Source organism: Talpa occidentalis, unplaced genomic scaffold, assembly GCF_014898055.3.
Source record: "Talpa occidentalis isolate TD23 unplaced genomic scaffold, MPIMG_talOcc4v2.1 talOcc4.4, whole genome shotgun sequence".
Lineage (NCBI taxonomy): Eukaryota > Metazoa > Chordata > Mammalia > Eulipotyphla > Talpidae > Talpa > Talpa occidentalis.
The window spans coordinates 27,396,669-27,416,032 of record NW_023604295.1 but is presented as its reverse complement, the minus strand read 5'-3'; the positions used below and the strand labels follow the sequence as shown (position 1 = coordinate 27,416,032).

The following is a 19,364-nucleotide window of genomic DNA, read 5'->3' as shown; positions in this document are numbered from 1 at the left end:
CTGACTGTACCCAGTGCTTGTATAAATAAATAAATAAATCTTTAAAAAAAAAAAAAAAAAAAAAAAACAAAACAGGGAAGCTGGTTTTGCTGCTCTCGTTCTCACAGCTCAAGTGGAGAGGAAAAAAGAACTCTTGGTCAAACACCAAGTCCCAAGTCAGAGGAAAAGATGGGGCAAAGTTCTCGTCAAAGTAAGTGTTAATCCATTCAATCCAAACTGCATTTCCCCACCATGCAGTCATATTTGTGTGCCTCTCTGGTTGGTGGTCACTGCCACCAAGCAGATAAGAAATGAAAGCTCCAGCAATTAAACTAGAAAAATAAACATAAAATGAATGGTGTTGAAGCATTTACTATCACTGTAGAGTAAAACTCCCAGGCCAGACAAAGGCTATATTGCAGTCAGGAAAAGAAGGCAAGTAAATATAAAAAGACATTAATAAAATACAACAAAAGGAAGGCAAATTAAAGGAGCAAATTTTATTGGTGTGTCTTCCTCCATCTCTTAACTCCAAAAATATTTACTGAGCACCTACTATGTTTAGGGGCTATGCAAGATGCTAGAGATACAACAGTCTACAGTAAACACAACTCTCAGACCCTGCTACCTGACATGACCTCCACTACAGAGACTGTCCAGGAGCCTGTGAACCTGCTGTGATATAGCTACATGAGACACACAGGAGGGGAACAAGCCATGTGAAAACTAAAATGAAAGTCAAACATTCATTACAAACTTTTGGTCTATAAGACACTTGAGGATGTAGAGGGTGATGATGACCAAAAAAAGACCACCTTGAGATACAAAAGAGCTGGTATGAGGGCCAAGGGGGCAGGCAATGTCACAGCCACCTCGGGCATCTCTAGAAGACTCTGCTGGAATCACATGACATTGAGGTTTCTTCTTAGATAAGTTAGCTTTCACAATAGAATTAAAAAACAAACAACCCTCTCCTGCCTCTATCCAGTCTCACTCTCTTCCCTCCCAAGAAACTCTCCTTGCTTTGCCAAATCAGTATCTCCTCCCTCAAAGGAGAGCTTTTTGATTGTTTGTTTGTGTGCTGATCTACTTCTTGGTTTATTTGTTTGTACCCATGGGGACCCAGAGTGGAATCTGACACAGGGCCCGTTTTTACCATGCATGCCTCCATAATGGCTTAGCCTGGGGAATCAGGGCTCAGCGAAAAGCTGAAATCTTCATTGAGACCTCAAGGAGGAGTAGAAGTTTCTCACTAGACAGGTATATACTTATTTGAGAGAAGGACACCAGGATGATCAGATCATAGTACCATTAAATAATTAAGTCCAAACCTGCTTAATTCCATGTTCACTAAGCAATCTTCTAAATATAATTTAGCTTCCCACGGGGAAGGAATGTACTGGTCAAAGCGACATAAACATCCCACGTACGAGCACTTGTGGTTCTCATTATGAACCAAAAAATAAACACCTCAACTTTCAGACATTACCTCTTGTTCATTGAATTACCCTCAGTGAACCCAGTGAGTATTGAAGATGGGACCATGTACCTTCCTCAGGAGGTTATCACTCCCCTAACACCAGAAAAAGAGGGCTCAGCCCTCCTGGCCTCAATGTCCACAAAATTCATTATTAGACATGTACAGAAATTTATTGCAAGTTTTTATTAACTTATTTTGCTTTGAAATAAACATGTTACAACTAATAATTCATTAAGTTGATTTAAATGACATTAAAATAGAATTAATGCATCCCATAACCTAATGTGAAATCAGACGGAAAATAATCATCTGTATTCAAACCAACTGTACAAAATAAGCAGAAATCAAATCCTGACCTTTACTTAAAAAGTGGTTGGCTTTTTTTTTTCAAAAAGTGATTATTTCAGCTAAACAAATTCAAGAACCCTCATCACAGGCATACAATCTGCATTGCTATTGCCAATTTTATGGCATTTTTTTATGTTTTTTTTGTTTTTTTTTTTATGAGAATTTCTTTAATATCCTTTTTTTTTTTAAATAATAAATTTTATTTTTATATTCCCCCATACAATTGCAAAAGCCCCATTCTGACCCCAATCCTTCCCTTCCTGCCCCCCACCCCCCAAAAAGTGTCTCTGGTTCATAGTTTTTTGTTGATTTTGATTTTCACTTTCTTATATTCATTTTCCTGGTCCCTTATTTAAGTTTTCTAGATTCCTGCTATGAGTGAGACCATCCGGTATTTTTCTTTTTCTTTTTGGCTTATTTCACTGAGCATGATCCCTTCCAGCACCATCCATGTTGCTGCAAATTGCATGTGTTTATCTTTTTTGAATGCTGAGTAATATTCCATGGTATATATGTACCACATCTTCTTGATCCAGTCATCTATTTTTGGGCATTTGGGCTGTTTCCAAAGCTTAGCTATTGTAAACAGTGCTGCTATAAACATAGGGGTGCAGGTGTTCTTTGGAATTGATGTTTCTGTGTCCTTTGGGTAAATACCTAGGAGTGGAATTGCTGGATCATATGGAAGCTCTATGTTTAGTAGGTCCAGAAATCTCCACACAGCTCTCCATAGTGGTTGGACCAGTTTGCACTCCCACCAACAGTGCAGAAGAGTTCCTTTTTCTCCACACCCTCGCCAACATTTGTTGTTGCTAGTTTTTTTAATATGTGCCATTCTCACTGGTGTGAGATGGTATCTCATGGTAGTTTTGATTTGCATTTCCCTGATTACAAGTGATGTTGAACATTTTTTCATATGTCTGTTGGCCATTTGCATTCAGGAGAATTTATTCAAAGAATCTCAATAATATGATTAAAAAAAACCTTTAATGCTCTCCCTCCTTTAAAAAAAAAACAAACAAAAAACTGTAACTATGGTAAATAGTAGGTTAATATTCTAAATAGCTAAAGAGTTCTTAAATACAGATAAGTGAAATATTACACCTACTAGACAATAAGTCAAAGAAAATCACAAAGAAAGAATTACAAAAGGCCAAGAGTACCATTAAGTGTTCAGCCTCACTAGTAAAGCAAATTAAAACAAGATACCAGATTAGCAAGGGTTTTTTTTTTTAAAGTTTTAATATCCAAAGTTGCCAACAATTTGTTGAGATGAATGTTCTCATAAACAAGTAGTGGGGATATAAATCGCTAAAACTGTTTAAAAGAAACACTGGGAAATTAAAAATTTCAAAGTTTCAACCCTTTGCTCATTGAGATTTCTCCTAAAAGAAATCATTAGCTAAATGCCCAAAGGTTTGCAAATATATAATGATGTTCATCAAAATGGAAAAAAAAAATTATAACAACTCATGGGGGCACAGTGAAATAATGTGAAACTATTATGGAATACTGAGGAATATTTAATGACATGTGAAATATAATCTAATGATAAAGAGAAATAATGGATAAACTTTATGGAATTCAGTTTCTGTAAAAATGTGGTACACTTGTTTATATAAGAACTGATCAAGACCTTAAAAAAGAAAAAATACTAACAAGTCGGAAGTGATTTGCCTGGGAGTTGGTATAACTACTGAGTTTTATTTACTTCTTTACACTTTTCTCTCTGTTTTCTAAATATGTTATAGTGAACATATGCTTCTTGTATAATCAAGGGGAAATATAAAACTTTCCTTCCTCCCTGAAGAGAAAATTAACTTAGATGTACTCTACATCACAGTTTGAAAATAAGTTTCCCACTAGAACAAAAGCTTCTGAAAATGTAAAGATGCATAGAGAATATAACCCTTGTTTTCACTATTAGCATACATTTAAATAGAGTTTAATTAGTTAAATATTTATATACTAGTCAAAGCCTTGATTCCAAGGTTATTTTAATGAAAGTATTTGTGTATTCATGTGCAAGATTCTGTAAGGTACCCGCAGATGAATAAAACATAGCCCCTGACTTCAGACAAACTGAAAATTTAGAATTAAGTCATAGTTGTAGTCTTGAAGACATTCTGAAAATTGGATAGCTAATAACTAGTCTTATCAAAAGCACTCTATAAGATAGCATAGAAAATAGAAATATCTGGATAACTCCCCTTGCAATTTTACCTAATGGTATTGTTATATTGCACGCTTCTCTCTGTAACCCCCTAAAAAGAGAAGTGTGGTTGTCTAATATAGCTGCAATTCAACATAGTAAAGACTAACAAGCACTCTGTTCTAACCTGAATCCAAAAGCCTGTCCTAAAAGTCCTCTTCAGGTCCTGGAAGTCTTAAGATCTAACTTGACTTATGTAGACGTTTACTTACTTGGGAGATTGGAGCTGGGATATTTGGCACCAGAATATAAGACTCTTACAGCTATTTTTCTTTAAAGAATTGAAATAAGCCCATTCACTTCAGAAGCAGGAAAATTATTGGAAATGAGAAACAAAAGAATCTTGATGATCTAATTGGCAGTCCTCAATTATAAAGCAAATGATAAACTAAAAAATTACAATGAAAAGCCATGGTTGGCAAGAATTATACCATATTCAGAGAAAACATCATATTTTAGTCATAGAAAGATAACAAGAAAAGACAAAAGGCAAGTATCCTTATATTTCTCCTAAAAAAAAGTATGTGACCTTAAAGAATGGAATACCATGCAACTATTAAAAAAGATGAACTTTTGCCATTTGCAAGAACATGTATGGAACTGGAGGAGATTATGCGAAGTGAAATAAATCAGAGAGGGAAAAACAAATACCCAATAGTGCCACATATATGTGAAATATAGAGAAACAAAACAAAGGATTAGACAAAACCAAACCCTAGAAATCTGACTATAAAATTGAGACTACCAGAGGGGAAGGGAAAGGATGGAAATCAAAGGGGGTTGGGGGATGCAATGGTCTATACCAGAAGACTGTGGGTGCCCTGATGGTGGGTGTGATATGGTAACAAACATCTAAAAAGTTATGAACCTACACCTCTGAACTATACACAGTGTTATAAACCAATGTTACCTCAATAATTAATTAATTGACTTTAAAAAAAAAAAAAGAGAATAAAGTCTGGAAAGATGGAGGAGACTGGTTTGGGTGTTGGTCTAAATCAGTACTTATTCAGTGTTTCCAATGAAATTTACATGGTGGATTCTTATGGCCACTGCTCAATAATTAAGTTTCTCTTTATTAACCCTGATATTACTTCCCTTGTACCTCACAGAATGGTAGAAGGAACTAACTGTACAAACTTGGCCAAAAGCTAACCCTTTGGAGCATTCAGTGAAAGCATAAAGAAAGGAAACCCATGCCAAAGGAGACAGTTAACAAGCAGGACCCAATTCTAATCCTTTGCTAAATGGGAACCACGGATGCCTGCTGACGTCAGGGATTCTGAATACACAGTATCCTTTAAAATCTATCTTCTCCATAATGAATTCATTTGTTCCTTAAATGATGCTAATCCCCATAATGGATTCTCGGGTACTCCTTACTATTCTAATGACATATTTAATTATGCACATTCATTTCACAAATGATATACAGAGACATAGAGAAAAACAGTAGCAGTAGCAGCTAACAGCTATTAAGACCTTACTGTGTGCACTGGGCTAAATGCTTATGTGTGTTAATAAACTAGTGAGGAAAGTACCATAATTATCTGCAAGATGAGGAACCTGAAGCTTAGAAGGAGTTGAGAACTTGCCTTTGAGACTTCACTACTAATAAGAGGCAGAATCAGTATTCAAATCTGAGTTGTCTTGAGTCCAGAGCCTTGATCTTCCAACCCTAGAGATTAAGCCTTGGTTAAATCAAAGGGGAAGCACTGCAAGTTCCAGTTTAATAAAGAAATACTCACCTGCCCCGTCAGGAGTAATGGTTCCCAGTTTCACAGCTAGAGGGTAGCCCATGTCTCTGTAATGCTCCAGAGCATGCCCATTGCCTCCAGAACTGTCAAAGAACCACTTCCCACAGAGCACGGAGCCATCAGTCAGATTCAACCAGAGATTTTCTCGCAGGTCACACCTGGCACACTTCCAACCACTGAAAAGTCATTGGAGGGCAGTTAGCACAACCAAGACACAGGGCATAATCAGAAAATTAACATCCAAGGAAACAGTGTCTCAAGCTAGGAGGTCACAAGAAATGGTCAATGGAATAAGACTGGTACCTCCTCATTTTCTCCCCTCAAAGCACTAATGTTACCCCTTCTCTGCAGAGGAACAGAAGCACTCAGTACCCTGCCTGCTCCCCAGATGGGGGACCAACTCCTTCCAGCTCCTTCGAGATCATTTCCTTAAAATTACTACATGAGGGGCAGTGGAGCTAGAATAAGCTTAAAGCATTCAGGATCCCATATGTATTGATGTAAACATCTAAAGTTCTACAACATTAATGATACATAGTAAAACCAATTTAAATAAACCCTACTGCACTGCAAGGAAGTAAAAAAGAAATCAAGCGAGTATTTTATGTCAAGTATGTGCCAGGTACTTACATAAGTTCTATCATTTAATTCTTAATAAATATCTTTTAGTATCAGTATTACTGTTCTCTTTTTCAAAGAGAGAAACTGAAGCCCAGAAGCACGAATCTTCCCCGAGATCACACAGATTGGGAATGTAGTACAATGGAGGTTCAACATTTTACACACATTCCCAACCCACCTGCTTTTTCCCCTTAGCACCTGTAAACACTCCGGCACTAACAGGAAGTGCTAATGTAGCCCACAGAACATTCCAGGCAAAAATGTGACAACCAAAGTCTATTGCAAGTTGGGTTCCCTCAGAAGCAGACCCTGAGACAAATATTTGAATGCAAATGACTTATTTGGGACATGATACCAGGAAGTACAAGGCAGGGCAGGGAGGGTAGTGAGATGTAAATGACTGGAAGCCAGTACAGGGACTATCAATGAGCAGAAGACCACCATGAGCAGTAGGGCTCAGTCCAGCTGTGAGACCAGGAGACATTTACCCCAACAGGGGATAGAGGCTCTCATCCGCTGTCCACAGTCATTACTTGAGGGCTGTTCCAGGAGACCAGGAGGGTACATTAACTCTATGGCATTTCTGACTATCCCAGGCCTACCTGGCTTCAAGAGGCAGAGAAAACCCTCCAGCAAAGAATTGTAGGTGCTTGCAACTGTAAGCCTTAGGTTGTGAACAGCTCAGGGGTAAGGGCTGTAATGTTCAGCAGCTACCAAAAAGATTCAGAAGATTCAAATAATTTCAGAAATTTTAACTTATTTTTAATAAAAAAGTACTTCTGACAAGAAAATATATAACTGCTAAGTCAAAGAAAGGGTTTTAAAAAAAAGTAAGTATCCCACTGGCCACTTTTAGGGGGTAAGTTCCACTTTGCTCTCTGAATCTCACCTCGGAGGAATCCTGACTCCATTGTCGAGCTGGGAGAGGTTATTGGCATATTTGGATACTGGCAGCTCGTTTTCCCATGTGTCTGGATCCTGCTTTCTGTATGGAGATTTTGAGTTGAGAACTGCATCACAAGCAATTGTTACCTGTAAGACAAATCCGGCTGTGATATACAAAAATAGTTGAAGAGAATATCAACCTCTAGAAAATGAATTTTAAAATTTATTAGTAAGTATAACTTAACCCAAGAAAAGTCAAACAGCACAGTTACCATGAAAGCAAAAATCCCAGTTTCCTGATGCGAGCCCTTTCCCTGAATCTAGCAAGACTTTGTCCCTGGCCTGGAATGTGCAATACTGACAAGGACACAAGATAACAAGAAATCAAATGCAGCTTCTATAGCCAAGTATAAGAATCAGATTTAACAAACCCTGCCTCTCAGTAAGCAAAGTGAAAAGTCTAAGATTAACAATTTACAAGGATGAAATTGGCTATCAGAACATAGGATTTACCTAAGTGGTGTGTTTTCTTCCAAACAAATACACATCCAGATATCCCATATCCTCAACTCAGCATACAATAGCATGGGGTCAAAGACACGAGCATGGAATCTAAGCAGCATGGCTCCATTGCTTAATCTGATGCAAATGTGACCCTGGAAATGGACATGCATCGGTGTCTCTATGCCACATCAGCCCACATGGTGAGCCAAACCTGTGACACTCAGCTTGATGCCAACTGACCAACCCAGTATTTTGGAGAATGATAAAAATATTCTAGAATGACATAGAGATGATGGATATGCAACTCTGACTATAATAAAAGTCACTGAATTGTTAAAAATTTTTTGACAACACATTAAAATGATCATACATAACCAAGTGGTATTTATTTCAAGGATGCAGGGATAGTCAATGCCCTAGTACTAGAAACATAGGTAAAAATAAATAAATGGGACTACATCAAACCAAAAAGCTTCTGCACAGTAAAAGAAGCTACCATTAAAACAAAAGACACCCTAAAGAATGGAGAAAATATTTGCACAACATACATTTTGACATGGGGCTAATATCCAAGATCGACAAAAACACACAACTCAACACAAATAATATAACAATCAAAAAATGGGTAGAAGAGATAAACAGACCCCTTTCCAAAAAAGAAATACAGATGGCCAACAGACAAAATGAGATGTCATCTCACAACTGTGAGAATGACCCATATCAAAATGAACCAAAACAATAAGTGTTGTCAAGGTTGCAGAGAAAAAGGACTCTCGTACACTGTTGGTGGGAATGTAGACTGGTCCAGTCTCTGTCAATAACTGTATGGAGGTTTCTCAAAATATTAAAAATAAATTTGGCATATGATACAACATTTCCACACATGGGCATCTACCTGAAGAATACAAATACACTAACACAAAGGGAAAGATGCACTCCTATGTTCTATTTACAATACCCAAGTTATGGAAACAACTTAACTTCCCCAAAACAAATGAGTGGATTAAGATGCGGTCTATAAACACTATGGAATACTACTTGGCTATTAAAAAAAAAAAGATGAAATTTTGCCATTCGCCACAATATGGATGTAAATGGAAGGCATCAAGGTAAACAAAATAAGCAAAAAGAAAAAGACAAATACAAGATAATTATACTCCCAAGTCAACATAAAAAACAAAGCAAGGGGGCAAGACTAAGCCAAAACTCAAGAAATCTGACTATAGAACTGAGGCTACCATCTGGTTCCTTTTGTCCTTCCCCCTTGCTTCTGGACTCATCTCTAATATCAGGGTGGGTGAAAGGCAACAAAGGGCAGAAGGGGCCCAATGGACTATGGTGGGAGATGATGGCTGCTTTGGTGGTGGGTGTTGTGTAGTGACACAGATCTGCAGAGATGTGAAGTTAGACCTCTAAATCATACACGGATGTTGTAAAACAACATTATGGCAATAAAAACAATACAATTTTTTAATTATACAAATGTATAAACTTGACAGTTAATGTTAGCTCCAGGAGGGGACTGCAAGGGAACCGTGTGTGGCCATCCAGGGGAGTTGAGAGGATGTGTGGATTTTCTGATTTATTTTGCTTAGAAATGGCAAGCTGTTGCTATTGACATTTTCACCAGTTATATTAGATACTGCTTCTGTTCTCCCTCTCCTGCCATCAGGAAATATTATTTCTCCTCTAGCTTATGTTTATGCTTTAACACATGAAAATGATGCAGCAACTTTAAAAGTATTCTTAATTATTAAGAAGAATGAACATTGTTTCATATATTTACAGTTAAGTGGCACTTAATCTTCCATAAATACATCTGTTCATATTTTCTGCTCATTTTGTTTCGCTCAGTTGTTTAACTTGCTTTTACCAAATTATAAGAGGGGGAGTGTGTGTGTTGTGAGTATTAACCTCATGTATGCAAAATATAGTATAGATAGTCTCCAACATCATTTTTGTCCATTCCCTTTGCTTATGAATTCATCTCTGAAATAAAAACTACGTGGATATCCCTATATTTTTTGTTTTTAACAAAAAAAATTGATTCTACATCACTAAATCCTGCACAATTAACTGGATTTCATGCCAAATGTTTTGCCCTGGGGAGTACTGATTAAAAGACAATGGAAGAAGTTCCTTCAACTGCCACCTCACACACACAATTTCTATCAGTCCTATATCCAAAATCTCTGTAGAACCGACCTCTTCTCAATTTTGACCACACCAGGGACCAGGTTTTTGGTTGGGTGATTTTCAGCTCAACAAGTTTTGTTATTAAAAGCTTCAAAAGAGGATTCTCAAACACTAAAAATGTGGCAAAAGCAGGAAAAGAAAATATAGTAACTAGCATTTGTTCATAAGTAAATCCTATCCGTTACCAGTGGTAAGTCCAGGCTTTACCTTCAATCTCCCCACTCACCCTTCCAAATAATTCTTCTATTATTCTTTAAATGTTTCTTAAATTCTAAAATTTTCTGTTAAAAGTTCTAAAAAGTTCTATTAAAAGTTATAATATACACTGTTGGATTGAGATTTCTATGACATTACACTTTTAAATCAAAGTAGTCCCACTTCAAATTAAGCTCTGAATGTAGGAATAGTTAAAAGTATTTATTAACTATAGTCACGGTGCACATTACGTCTTCATGACTATTTTACAACTGAACATTTGTGCTTTTTTTGACCCTTAATACTTAATACAGTTAACAACACTGTATTGCATATTGAAAGTTGCTTAAAGTATAGATCCTGAAAGTTCTCATCACAAGAAAAAATATAACTATGTGCGGTGATGGATGTCAACAACTATATTTATTGTGGTAATCATCTTGCACTACATACAAATCTAAAATCATTAAGTTGTATACCTGAAACTAATATACTGCATATTTTAATTATATACTTCCATAAAACTTAAGGTTTTATTAATTTTTTCACATAAAGACTTTTTCTTCACAAATGAAAGAAAGAAAAATAATTTCTTATGACATTTATTCACACTGTGCTTCTTTCCTAACAGCAGACATTGAGATATATTACACAAGGACAGAAAGAACTCTCAGTGGCATAGAAATATAAGCTTCAGTATATAATTTCAGGTAATGGGACAAAGAAATACCATTTTGTCCACTCAGATCTCTTATCTTTGCTAACAGTCACATGAGTCAGCACAGGAAATCAGAGAAAGCAAAAATAATTCAATTCTGTATGCACTGCTAAAAGCTGTGTAAAAAAAAAAAAAGGTGTGTTACATTTAATAATTAAAGAAGTTACAATAGCTAAACACACATTTTTTGTTCCGATGCTCTTACATTTAGTATAAGGTATGTCAGGGGCAAAAGAAGTTATGAATCATGAAAACCTGGTCCCTAATGACTTGGGATCCCCAAACACAAACATCCCCTCTTGGTAGGACAAAGTGGATATAGACACGGAGTCATACAGCATCCAGAAGATTCCAGGACCTAAAGCCCTGGCTTTGCGTCAGCAGAGTAAGAAAAGGAAAAAACAAACTGGATTGTCTAACCTGAGTCAACCCTCACCCCCAGTTATCAGTGGTCAGGCTCTGATAAGTCAGGGACTGCACAGAGTGGAAAAGAGAATATGAAGGGGAAGAGAACAAAGAAAAAAAACTATGGAGTGGTGGAGACAATCCGAGAAGTGAGGAAAAAAAGTTAGGGTCCCTTCAGGAATCTGTGCCCACTTCCGAGCTTCGACATTCAAAATAAAACACCTTACAACCACTTCCCCATACAACCACTTCCGTCCCTGCATGAAGTTGCTCAAAAGACTAAAGTTGCTTCACAAAGGAAAAGTGAAAACAAAAAATGCTCACCACTAAATCTAAATTTTAAAACCTAGATAGTTTTGAAAAGTAGGTTACATTTCCACAGAGTTCCTGTAGACCTGTGAGTTGTAAATATTTGATTATTGTAATAATCACATTACTCTTATTTTAGCTGTGGAACGCTTTTGTTTTTTCCCAAACAAAATCTTAAGTGGAAAGGCAACTTGTAGAAGAGATTAAAATATACTCATTCGTCCGATCAGAAGACAGCCCCTCTCCAGAAGTCCCTGAACTTTTAGAGGGTATAATTTAAAAATCTAAGCAACAGACCATGAGTCACAGGGGACACGAAGTCAGCGCCCCAGGAGGAGGCCCAATGAGCAATGAAGCCCTGACAGCACTGCAAGCAACAGGCAGAGGGTCCACCTCTACTGAAATAGTAACCTTTTCCCCAGAGAAGCTGCCATATGCTCGTGTCCATGTTCATTCTTCTCCCCATCTCTCATTCAACCCACCTCCCCTACCCCAGGGCACACACACACCTCACACCACACACGCACACACACCTGACACAGAGAGTCATGCGCATCTAGCTAGCAGCCGTGCACACTCACTGACCAGGGCTGGTAACTCCTCAATATTTGGTAGTGCTATTTCATAGTGGTCTGGGAATATAACAAGTTTGGCTTCATCTTCATATTCATAATCGTCGCTATTTAAATCGTCATCAGTATCTAGATCTGAGGAGAAAACAAAAACAAAGAACAAGAAGTGAAGAAAGAACATTCCACACAAAGACAGAACTCACTGGGAAAGCCAGAAATCCACCGGGAAGACTAACCAAGGGCAGACATTTACAATTCCCTCCTCTGACACACCATGCAACTGTCCCAAAGCAGAGATATTATGCAAGGCCTTTCCATCTTTTGAAAGTTACAAACACTTCTTTGTGACAGATGTATAAAGAAATCTGAGCCATATCTTAAAAGCTTTACAATTAAAATGGACATTGGTACTAGGTATTGAATTCTTAAGGATGTTTAAAGGAATAGATTGCTCATTATGATCACTCAGGTATCTGATTTCACAAGAATGGGTTGGAATGCTTTCCACAATTCTTGCAAATTGGAAGATAGTGCATTTGTTTGAGAGAAGGTAAACCTGGATACAATTCTGGCTCCAAAACTGAAAGTTACTTTGGGCAAATCACAAACTCTCTTAGTTTCCTCTTTTGTAGAGGGAGATAATAACACTTCTCTCACACAGTTTATATAGGGAATATATAAGAAATTGTAAACAAGAGACCTGATACATAAAAGTTCGAGAAATAGTAATTATTATTTAAAATCTCAATTTCCTTCTGTCCCTCTTACCTTCTAAGAGTCATAGAGGTTTTGCATAGTAAGCCAGAGAGGGAAACCCCACAATATTGTCCCAGGGCCATGGAGAAATTTTCAGTAAGAAAAATGAGCTCCGCTGGCCTGTAACCTGTCAAGTCATCACCTCTTTACGTCGCTAATCTCTGGTAAAGGTTAGGTGAAGCCTGAAGGAAATGTCTTGTCACAATGTTTACATGGACATTTCAGCCTCGCATTCACATGGATGCCAGTGTCCCAGATTATGTTTGTATATTTATATGTTTGGAACTATGGCAACAAAGAACTGTTGAGCCATAGTCCATACACACACACACACACACACACACACACACACGCATAAAACACATGCCCTCTGTGGGTAGAGAAAGCTATTTTACCAGACAAAGCAGGTGCTGAGAACCAAAGCCTCTAGATTCTTTTACTGCCTTGTAAGCCTCCAACCAAAAACCTAGTATTACTTTGTAGACAGCTCTGCTCTTGAATTCTCAGAGGGAAAGTAGTATGTTTTGTTTTATTTTGTCTTTGTGGTATTAGTAGTCACTTTATTTTATTTTTTTACAGCATTATTTTTATTTTCATATTTAATTTAATTTTATATATTTTACATCATTTTTCATTTTTGCACAATGAATGCATTTTCATCTTGGTTAGATTCCCCATACAATTCCCATCCCCCTTATTTTGACCCTACTCCCTCCCCACCCTCCCCCGCCCCCTGTAGTGTGTCTCTGGTTTAGTATTTTTCCTGGTCCCTTATATAGGTTTTCTAAATTCCTGCTATGCAGTATCTTTCTTTTTCTTTCTGGCTTATTTCGCTGAGCATGATCCCTTCCAGCTCCATCTATGTTGCTGCAAATTGCATGAGTTTATCTTTTTTGATTGCTGAGTAATATTCCATGGTGTATATATACCACATCTTCTTGATCCAGTCATCTATTTTTGGGTATTTGGGTTGTTTCCAGAGCTTAGCTATTGTAAATAGTGCCACTATAAACAGAGGGGTGCAGGTCCCCTCAAAGTGGAAATGAGGTACCGCTCAACATAGTCTATGACAGATACATAAAGAAAATGGAGTCATATCATAAAGCTTTACAATTAAAATAGACATTGGTACTACTTAATTCTTAAGGATGTTTAAAGGAATAGATTGTTCATTATAATTGCTCGGTATCTGATTGCTGATTTCGTAAGAATGGGTTGGAATACTTTCCACAAATCTTATAAATTCTCTAAGCATTTCGATAAAATCATAAATAAACATTTTGATAAGATCATAAATAATAAGAATCAGAAATGCCAAAATAAAGAAACATTGTTAGATAGTCTTAAGAGGTTAATTTGACAAAAAGCAATGTCAGACAAGATTCTAAGAGTTCAAGTAACTAAAGGCATTTATTTAAAGAAAATGATTGCAACAAAGACATTCTATATGTTATAAAAATCTGACTCCCTGAAGACCTATAATTTTAAAAATTGGAACTGAAATGTTCAATAAGAATAGTGTTCAGCTCAATAGAATATTATTTAAATATTTATTGAAACATAGAAATGTTATGCTATGTTAATGCTAAAAATACAAACTCCTCTTCACTATAAAGACAACTTTTACGACTTTTTTGGACAAGAATTGGAAGAAATCTGAACAAACAAAAATAGTGAGTGGCAAACTTTATTCTCAAACTTTTATTACGTAGTGTACAGCAATTTTAAATAACCAAAGTACAAACCTTTTGTTTTTGTGTACAGACTGAGCTAGTATAATACATTATCTAAGTGCCTGTTTATCCTCATTTAGTGCTAATTCAAATCTTACATGGCCAAAGAAAAAAGACAATTTAATCCCACTCTGACACTAACTATACAACCCTGGGGAAGTTCTTTCTGAGATTATTTTCCTTAAAAGTAAGCTACAGATAGTACTATCTACACTACAAGTTTATTAAAAGAGTTACACAAAATGAGATTTTTAATGTACCTAATATAGGATCTAGTGGAATAGGGGTTCCACATAAAGTAGTCGTGATCACTATCATCAGCACCAGCAACACCATATCTCCTGACAAAAAGCATGGTTAAAGGCACCTTCCCTTCCCTTTGCTGCCCAAGCTCCAAAGCAATCCTAACATAAGTTTCAGAAAGACCATGATATTATGTGGCAATCTTCTATGTGATCTGAATGTGGAGAAGGTAACTACTAGGTGGTAAGTGGTAAAAGCAGGAAACAGGTGTTATTCGCCTTCCGCATCACTAGCCCTTGCACAGCGCCAGGCACACACCACACACTCAGTAACGTCTATGATAGGAGACTTTGGAAAGTTAATTCTAAGGTGCCATGGACAATGGCACAGCAAGAGCATCGAAAGTGTTATTATGGGTTTGGTTCTTTTTTAATTAGCAAATGCCATGTGTTTAAAAAAAAGTAAGATTGTTATCATGAAAAAAAAAACCCACAACTTTGTTGGACTTCTTCACACTTAGTATTATCTTTTTATTTTAAATTCAATAGGATGAAAGGGAATGATCTTTCCCAAACATCTTAAATGCAGTTAGGGAAAAGTCAGCAGAGATAAGCTAGACTCTGATTTTAAGGGCAAAATGTAAGGTTTTTCACAAAATATACACATAATATATATAAACACACACACATATATATATATATACTTATTATACATGCACACAAGTATATGACCCCACAATCCTAAGTAGGAATCTATTTCCAAACTTCTCTAAGTAGAGTCTCACACCTAGTTCCTACCTGAGGAATCTACAGAGTAACCACACCCTACAGGGCAGCAGGACATGACCCCCAACTTCTCCCAATCATTTCCACTATGACTTTTAAGTGGTAATACCTGGATAGACTCTTTTTCAAAGTTAAAAAAAAAATTCTCTTAAAAACCTCTTCTCCAGCTTTACTTCAGTGATTCTGTCAGATCCCTGTCAGAGTAGTTGGGATCACACCCATTTTTCCAGAGGTAACCTGCTAAGCTATGAAGGAACACCATGGAGGAACAAATCCCTCAATAATACCAGGGCTCTAATGCCCAGCTCAGTTTTCTCAGCCTGACCACACTGACTTTAGTTTACATGCTGAAGGAGAGCAGTCTGGCTCTTTCAGGACTGTGAAACCTGACCAACCATTTACCCTGACGAGAAGGTACAGGAAAAAGTCCCCTGAGCACAAAACCTATTCTATCACCAACTGCAGAAGGAAATCATAAAATGGAATATATTTGAAACTTCTGGTCATTATAGACACAGATAAATTTCTGAACAGGTCCATTTCTGGAACTTTCCACAAGTATTCTGTTTGCAACCTGTTTCTCAAATATGAACAGCAGGGCTAAAGCCAAAAAATAAAAAGTGGAATTTAAACTCTCCGAGGTTAAGTTGTCTCAGTCTTCACACAGAACTCGACTCATTTATGCCTCTTTGTGAAAGATAGGGGAATAAAGGCCAATAAAAATGCAAATATGTAACACTTTCTTGACTTCTCAAAAACATGGTTTTTTAATTAAATGCAGTGCAGCTATTTATACATCTGTACACATTTTTGTCTGTATTGTAAAAAACATGAGATTAAGCAGGAATCATGTCTGAAGACCTTTGTTGGGACTTAGCTGAAGATCAGACTCCCTCATGCCCCCCCACTTCTTTCTATCACATCAAACAATGAGTATTATGCCAGTTTATTCCCAAAATTCAAAGTCTTTCATATTGTTTTAAACTATCTTTCTCAAAGAGACAACATAATAGTGTCCTTTTTGGATCTTAAAATCACTAATTCAGAATTTCTACACTCATTCACAGACTCTTAAACATCCCAGCAATTTTTCCACAGCAGCTCTAAAGCAAAAGAAATGCCTACAATCAGAACTTATCATAATACAAGCATCTACCAGATGTTCAATATTATGAAACTGTGTTTGTATGACCAAATTAAATCATTATTTAGACATAAAAAAGAAAATTTCTTATATACAATTACATGATTTATTAATGTCAGTAATCTACCTAGACTCAGCAGGAAAGCCAAATGTTTCACAGAATCCTCCCAAATTTCAAAAACACTCATGATTTGTGTTATCTTATTTTTTTTGTAGTTTGAAGTTATATTTTTGTATTAACACAAATGAAATCCCAAATACCAACTTCAGCCATCACATCCCAATCACCCCACTTTATTGATATCCATTGCTGAGCTATTCAACACTTCATATCTAGTAGTACATAGTCACACAACATATGAATCTTAGAAATAAGTGCCAAATGGTTCTTTTTATTTAGTACTTAGGTCCAAACAAATAGGTAATACTTTATGCTCTAACAACTTAATAACCATTTGAAAAAATAATGCACATAAAATAAAAGGAAAAAAAGTTTTATTTCATTGTTAAGCAACCACAATTCCTTGCACATGAAATGTGTGTAGTTTTGGGCACTCTATAACTCCTTTTTGGATAAGATTGGAAACTACTTTATTTCCTATTCCACATTGATTTTCACATAGAAATAACCAAAAATCCAGCTTCACAAAGAAATGAAGTCATTGAAAGGAATATGGAATACTCTAACAACAAAACTACATCATGTAATGTTGGCATATCACTGTGTTCCTTTGAAGACTTAAAATATGCCATGTTGCACCTGTGAGTTCATCAGAGCACCCCAGGGTGCCTCCAGGCACAGTTTGTAAACCAAATTTAGGAATCCAGTGCGTACAGAAAAAAAATCTAAAAGCATGTTAGATGTGTAGACTATCATTACAAAGATATACAAAATATGTAAAGATGTACAAACAAAATACTGTTTATCTCTAGTGAAAGTAACAAAGTGGCTGGGAAAGAGAAAAGAAGGAAATTTATTTTTCACTAAGATCCTTTTTTATAACTTTCCAATTTTAAACTTTGTCCATGTTACACATTCAAAAATATATTTTAAATGTTAAATATAAAAGAAGCATAGAATTTAAATGATGAAAAAACTACCAATAACTGTAGTTGTTGATTTAAAAAAATATATTAACAAAAGCTAGAGCTGAGGGAAGGATCCTTAATTGTGAATTCACTTGTGCAAACATCAAGAACAACTTGTCTGTTGGGGGTACTCAGAAGACTGGGTTAAGTCATTCAGCACCAGCCAACACCTCAATTTCCCTTATGAAATCAATATTGAAGGTCATAAGTGAATGATTCAATGGTTTCAATGTCATTCTTGAGTCAACCGAAAAGCAGTTATTCACAGTTGGCAAGTGAATGTGGGGGGTGGGGAGAGGGTGGGAGGTAATGCCTCTATCCAGGATGAAAGCATTAGTCATCTACATCTGTCTTACAATAACTACACTTCAATAGCTATGAAAAACTACTCTCTAGTAGGAAAAACAGAGACTGAAAGAAAGTTCTGAATTCTTCCCACCCCAGAAGAGAAAATCGAATATCCCTCTGAAGAAGGAAATCCATGGCAAAAACTTCTCCCTGCCTCCAATATCCATTCTCTCTTTCTTCCTTGGTGACAGACTACTCAAAGAAGGGAACAGACTGCTTACCAGTCTCCTGTGCAGCAGGAATGTGCCGTGTGATTAAGTGCTGACCGGAGAGGTATAAACTGAAGTGCTGCCTGGGGACCCTATGAAAGACTGACCAAAGGAAGCTGATTCTGAGGGAGATTAAATTTTTCTCCATCCCCCTTCATCTTTCCTGCCTTCTGGAATGGAGATGTGATGACTAGTGCTCCAGCAGCCGTTTTGGACTATGAAATGATCATGAGGTTGGAAATCAAAGATCAGGATGGAGCTAAGGCAGAAAATGGGAAGATTCTCGATACTGAAGAAAAGGAAGTTACATTCTCTACATTAGTGAAGGCAACTGAAGGATAATATCCAGAATCAAAAACCATTCAATCATTTCAGCTTGGAGTTCATTCTACGCTAGTTTGGATTCACTTGGTTGATTGGGGTAATGGTGCAAGGACATGCCAAGAAGTATGAAAGATTGGCCAGGGTAGAAAAACTACTGAGGATAAAACCTCATAAAGAAAACCAACAGCCGAAATAAGGAGAGAAGAAGCAGGCTGGGCCCAACGTGGAGTAATGGAGAATCACAGCAGGAAGAAAACAGCTCCAAGACTATCCCAAATGTCTTTACCTTTCAAACAAGTAGTGTGTCTTTTTAGCATAAAAGTAATATATGTTTGTTATAAAAAGCATTTTTTAAAAGGCAGAAAGGAGAAAATAAAAATTACCTTAATTGCCCACTAGGAAAGAGCTTCTATTAACAATTCAGAGTATGTTCTGCCAGACTCTTCCTAGTTATATGTGTACATGTGTAGCAAACACACATACAGACACACAGACACATATATGCACATATATACAAACAGATGCACATGTACACATATATTTACATAGATG

General features: G+C 36.7%; 1 protein-coding gene across 1 annotated transcript in view; it reads right to left on the bottom strand.

The window, feature by feature from the left end:
• USP13 (ubiquitin specific peptidase 13) overlaps positions 1-19,364 on the bottom strand; it is a 116,265-nt gene that overhangs the window by 62,007 nt on the left and 34,894 nt on the right. Inside the window, exons 4-6 of the mRNA XM_037525150.2 lie at positions 12,195-12,316; positions 7,287-7,429; positions 5,768-5,952 (exon numbers count right to left, since the gene is read on the bottom strand). Coding sequence (XP_037381047.1) covers positions 5,768-5,952; positions 7,287-7,429; positions 12,195-12,316 — 450 coding nt within the window. The remainder of the gene's footprint in view (positions 1-5,767; positions 5,953-7,286; positions 7,430-12,194; positions 12,317-19,364) is intronic.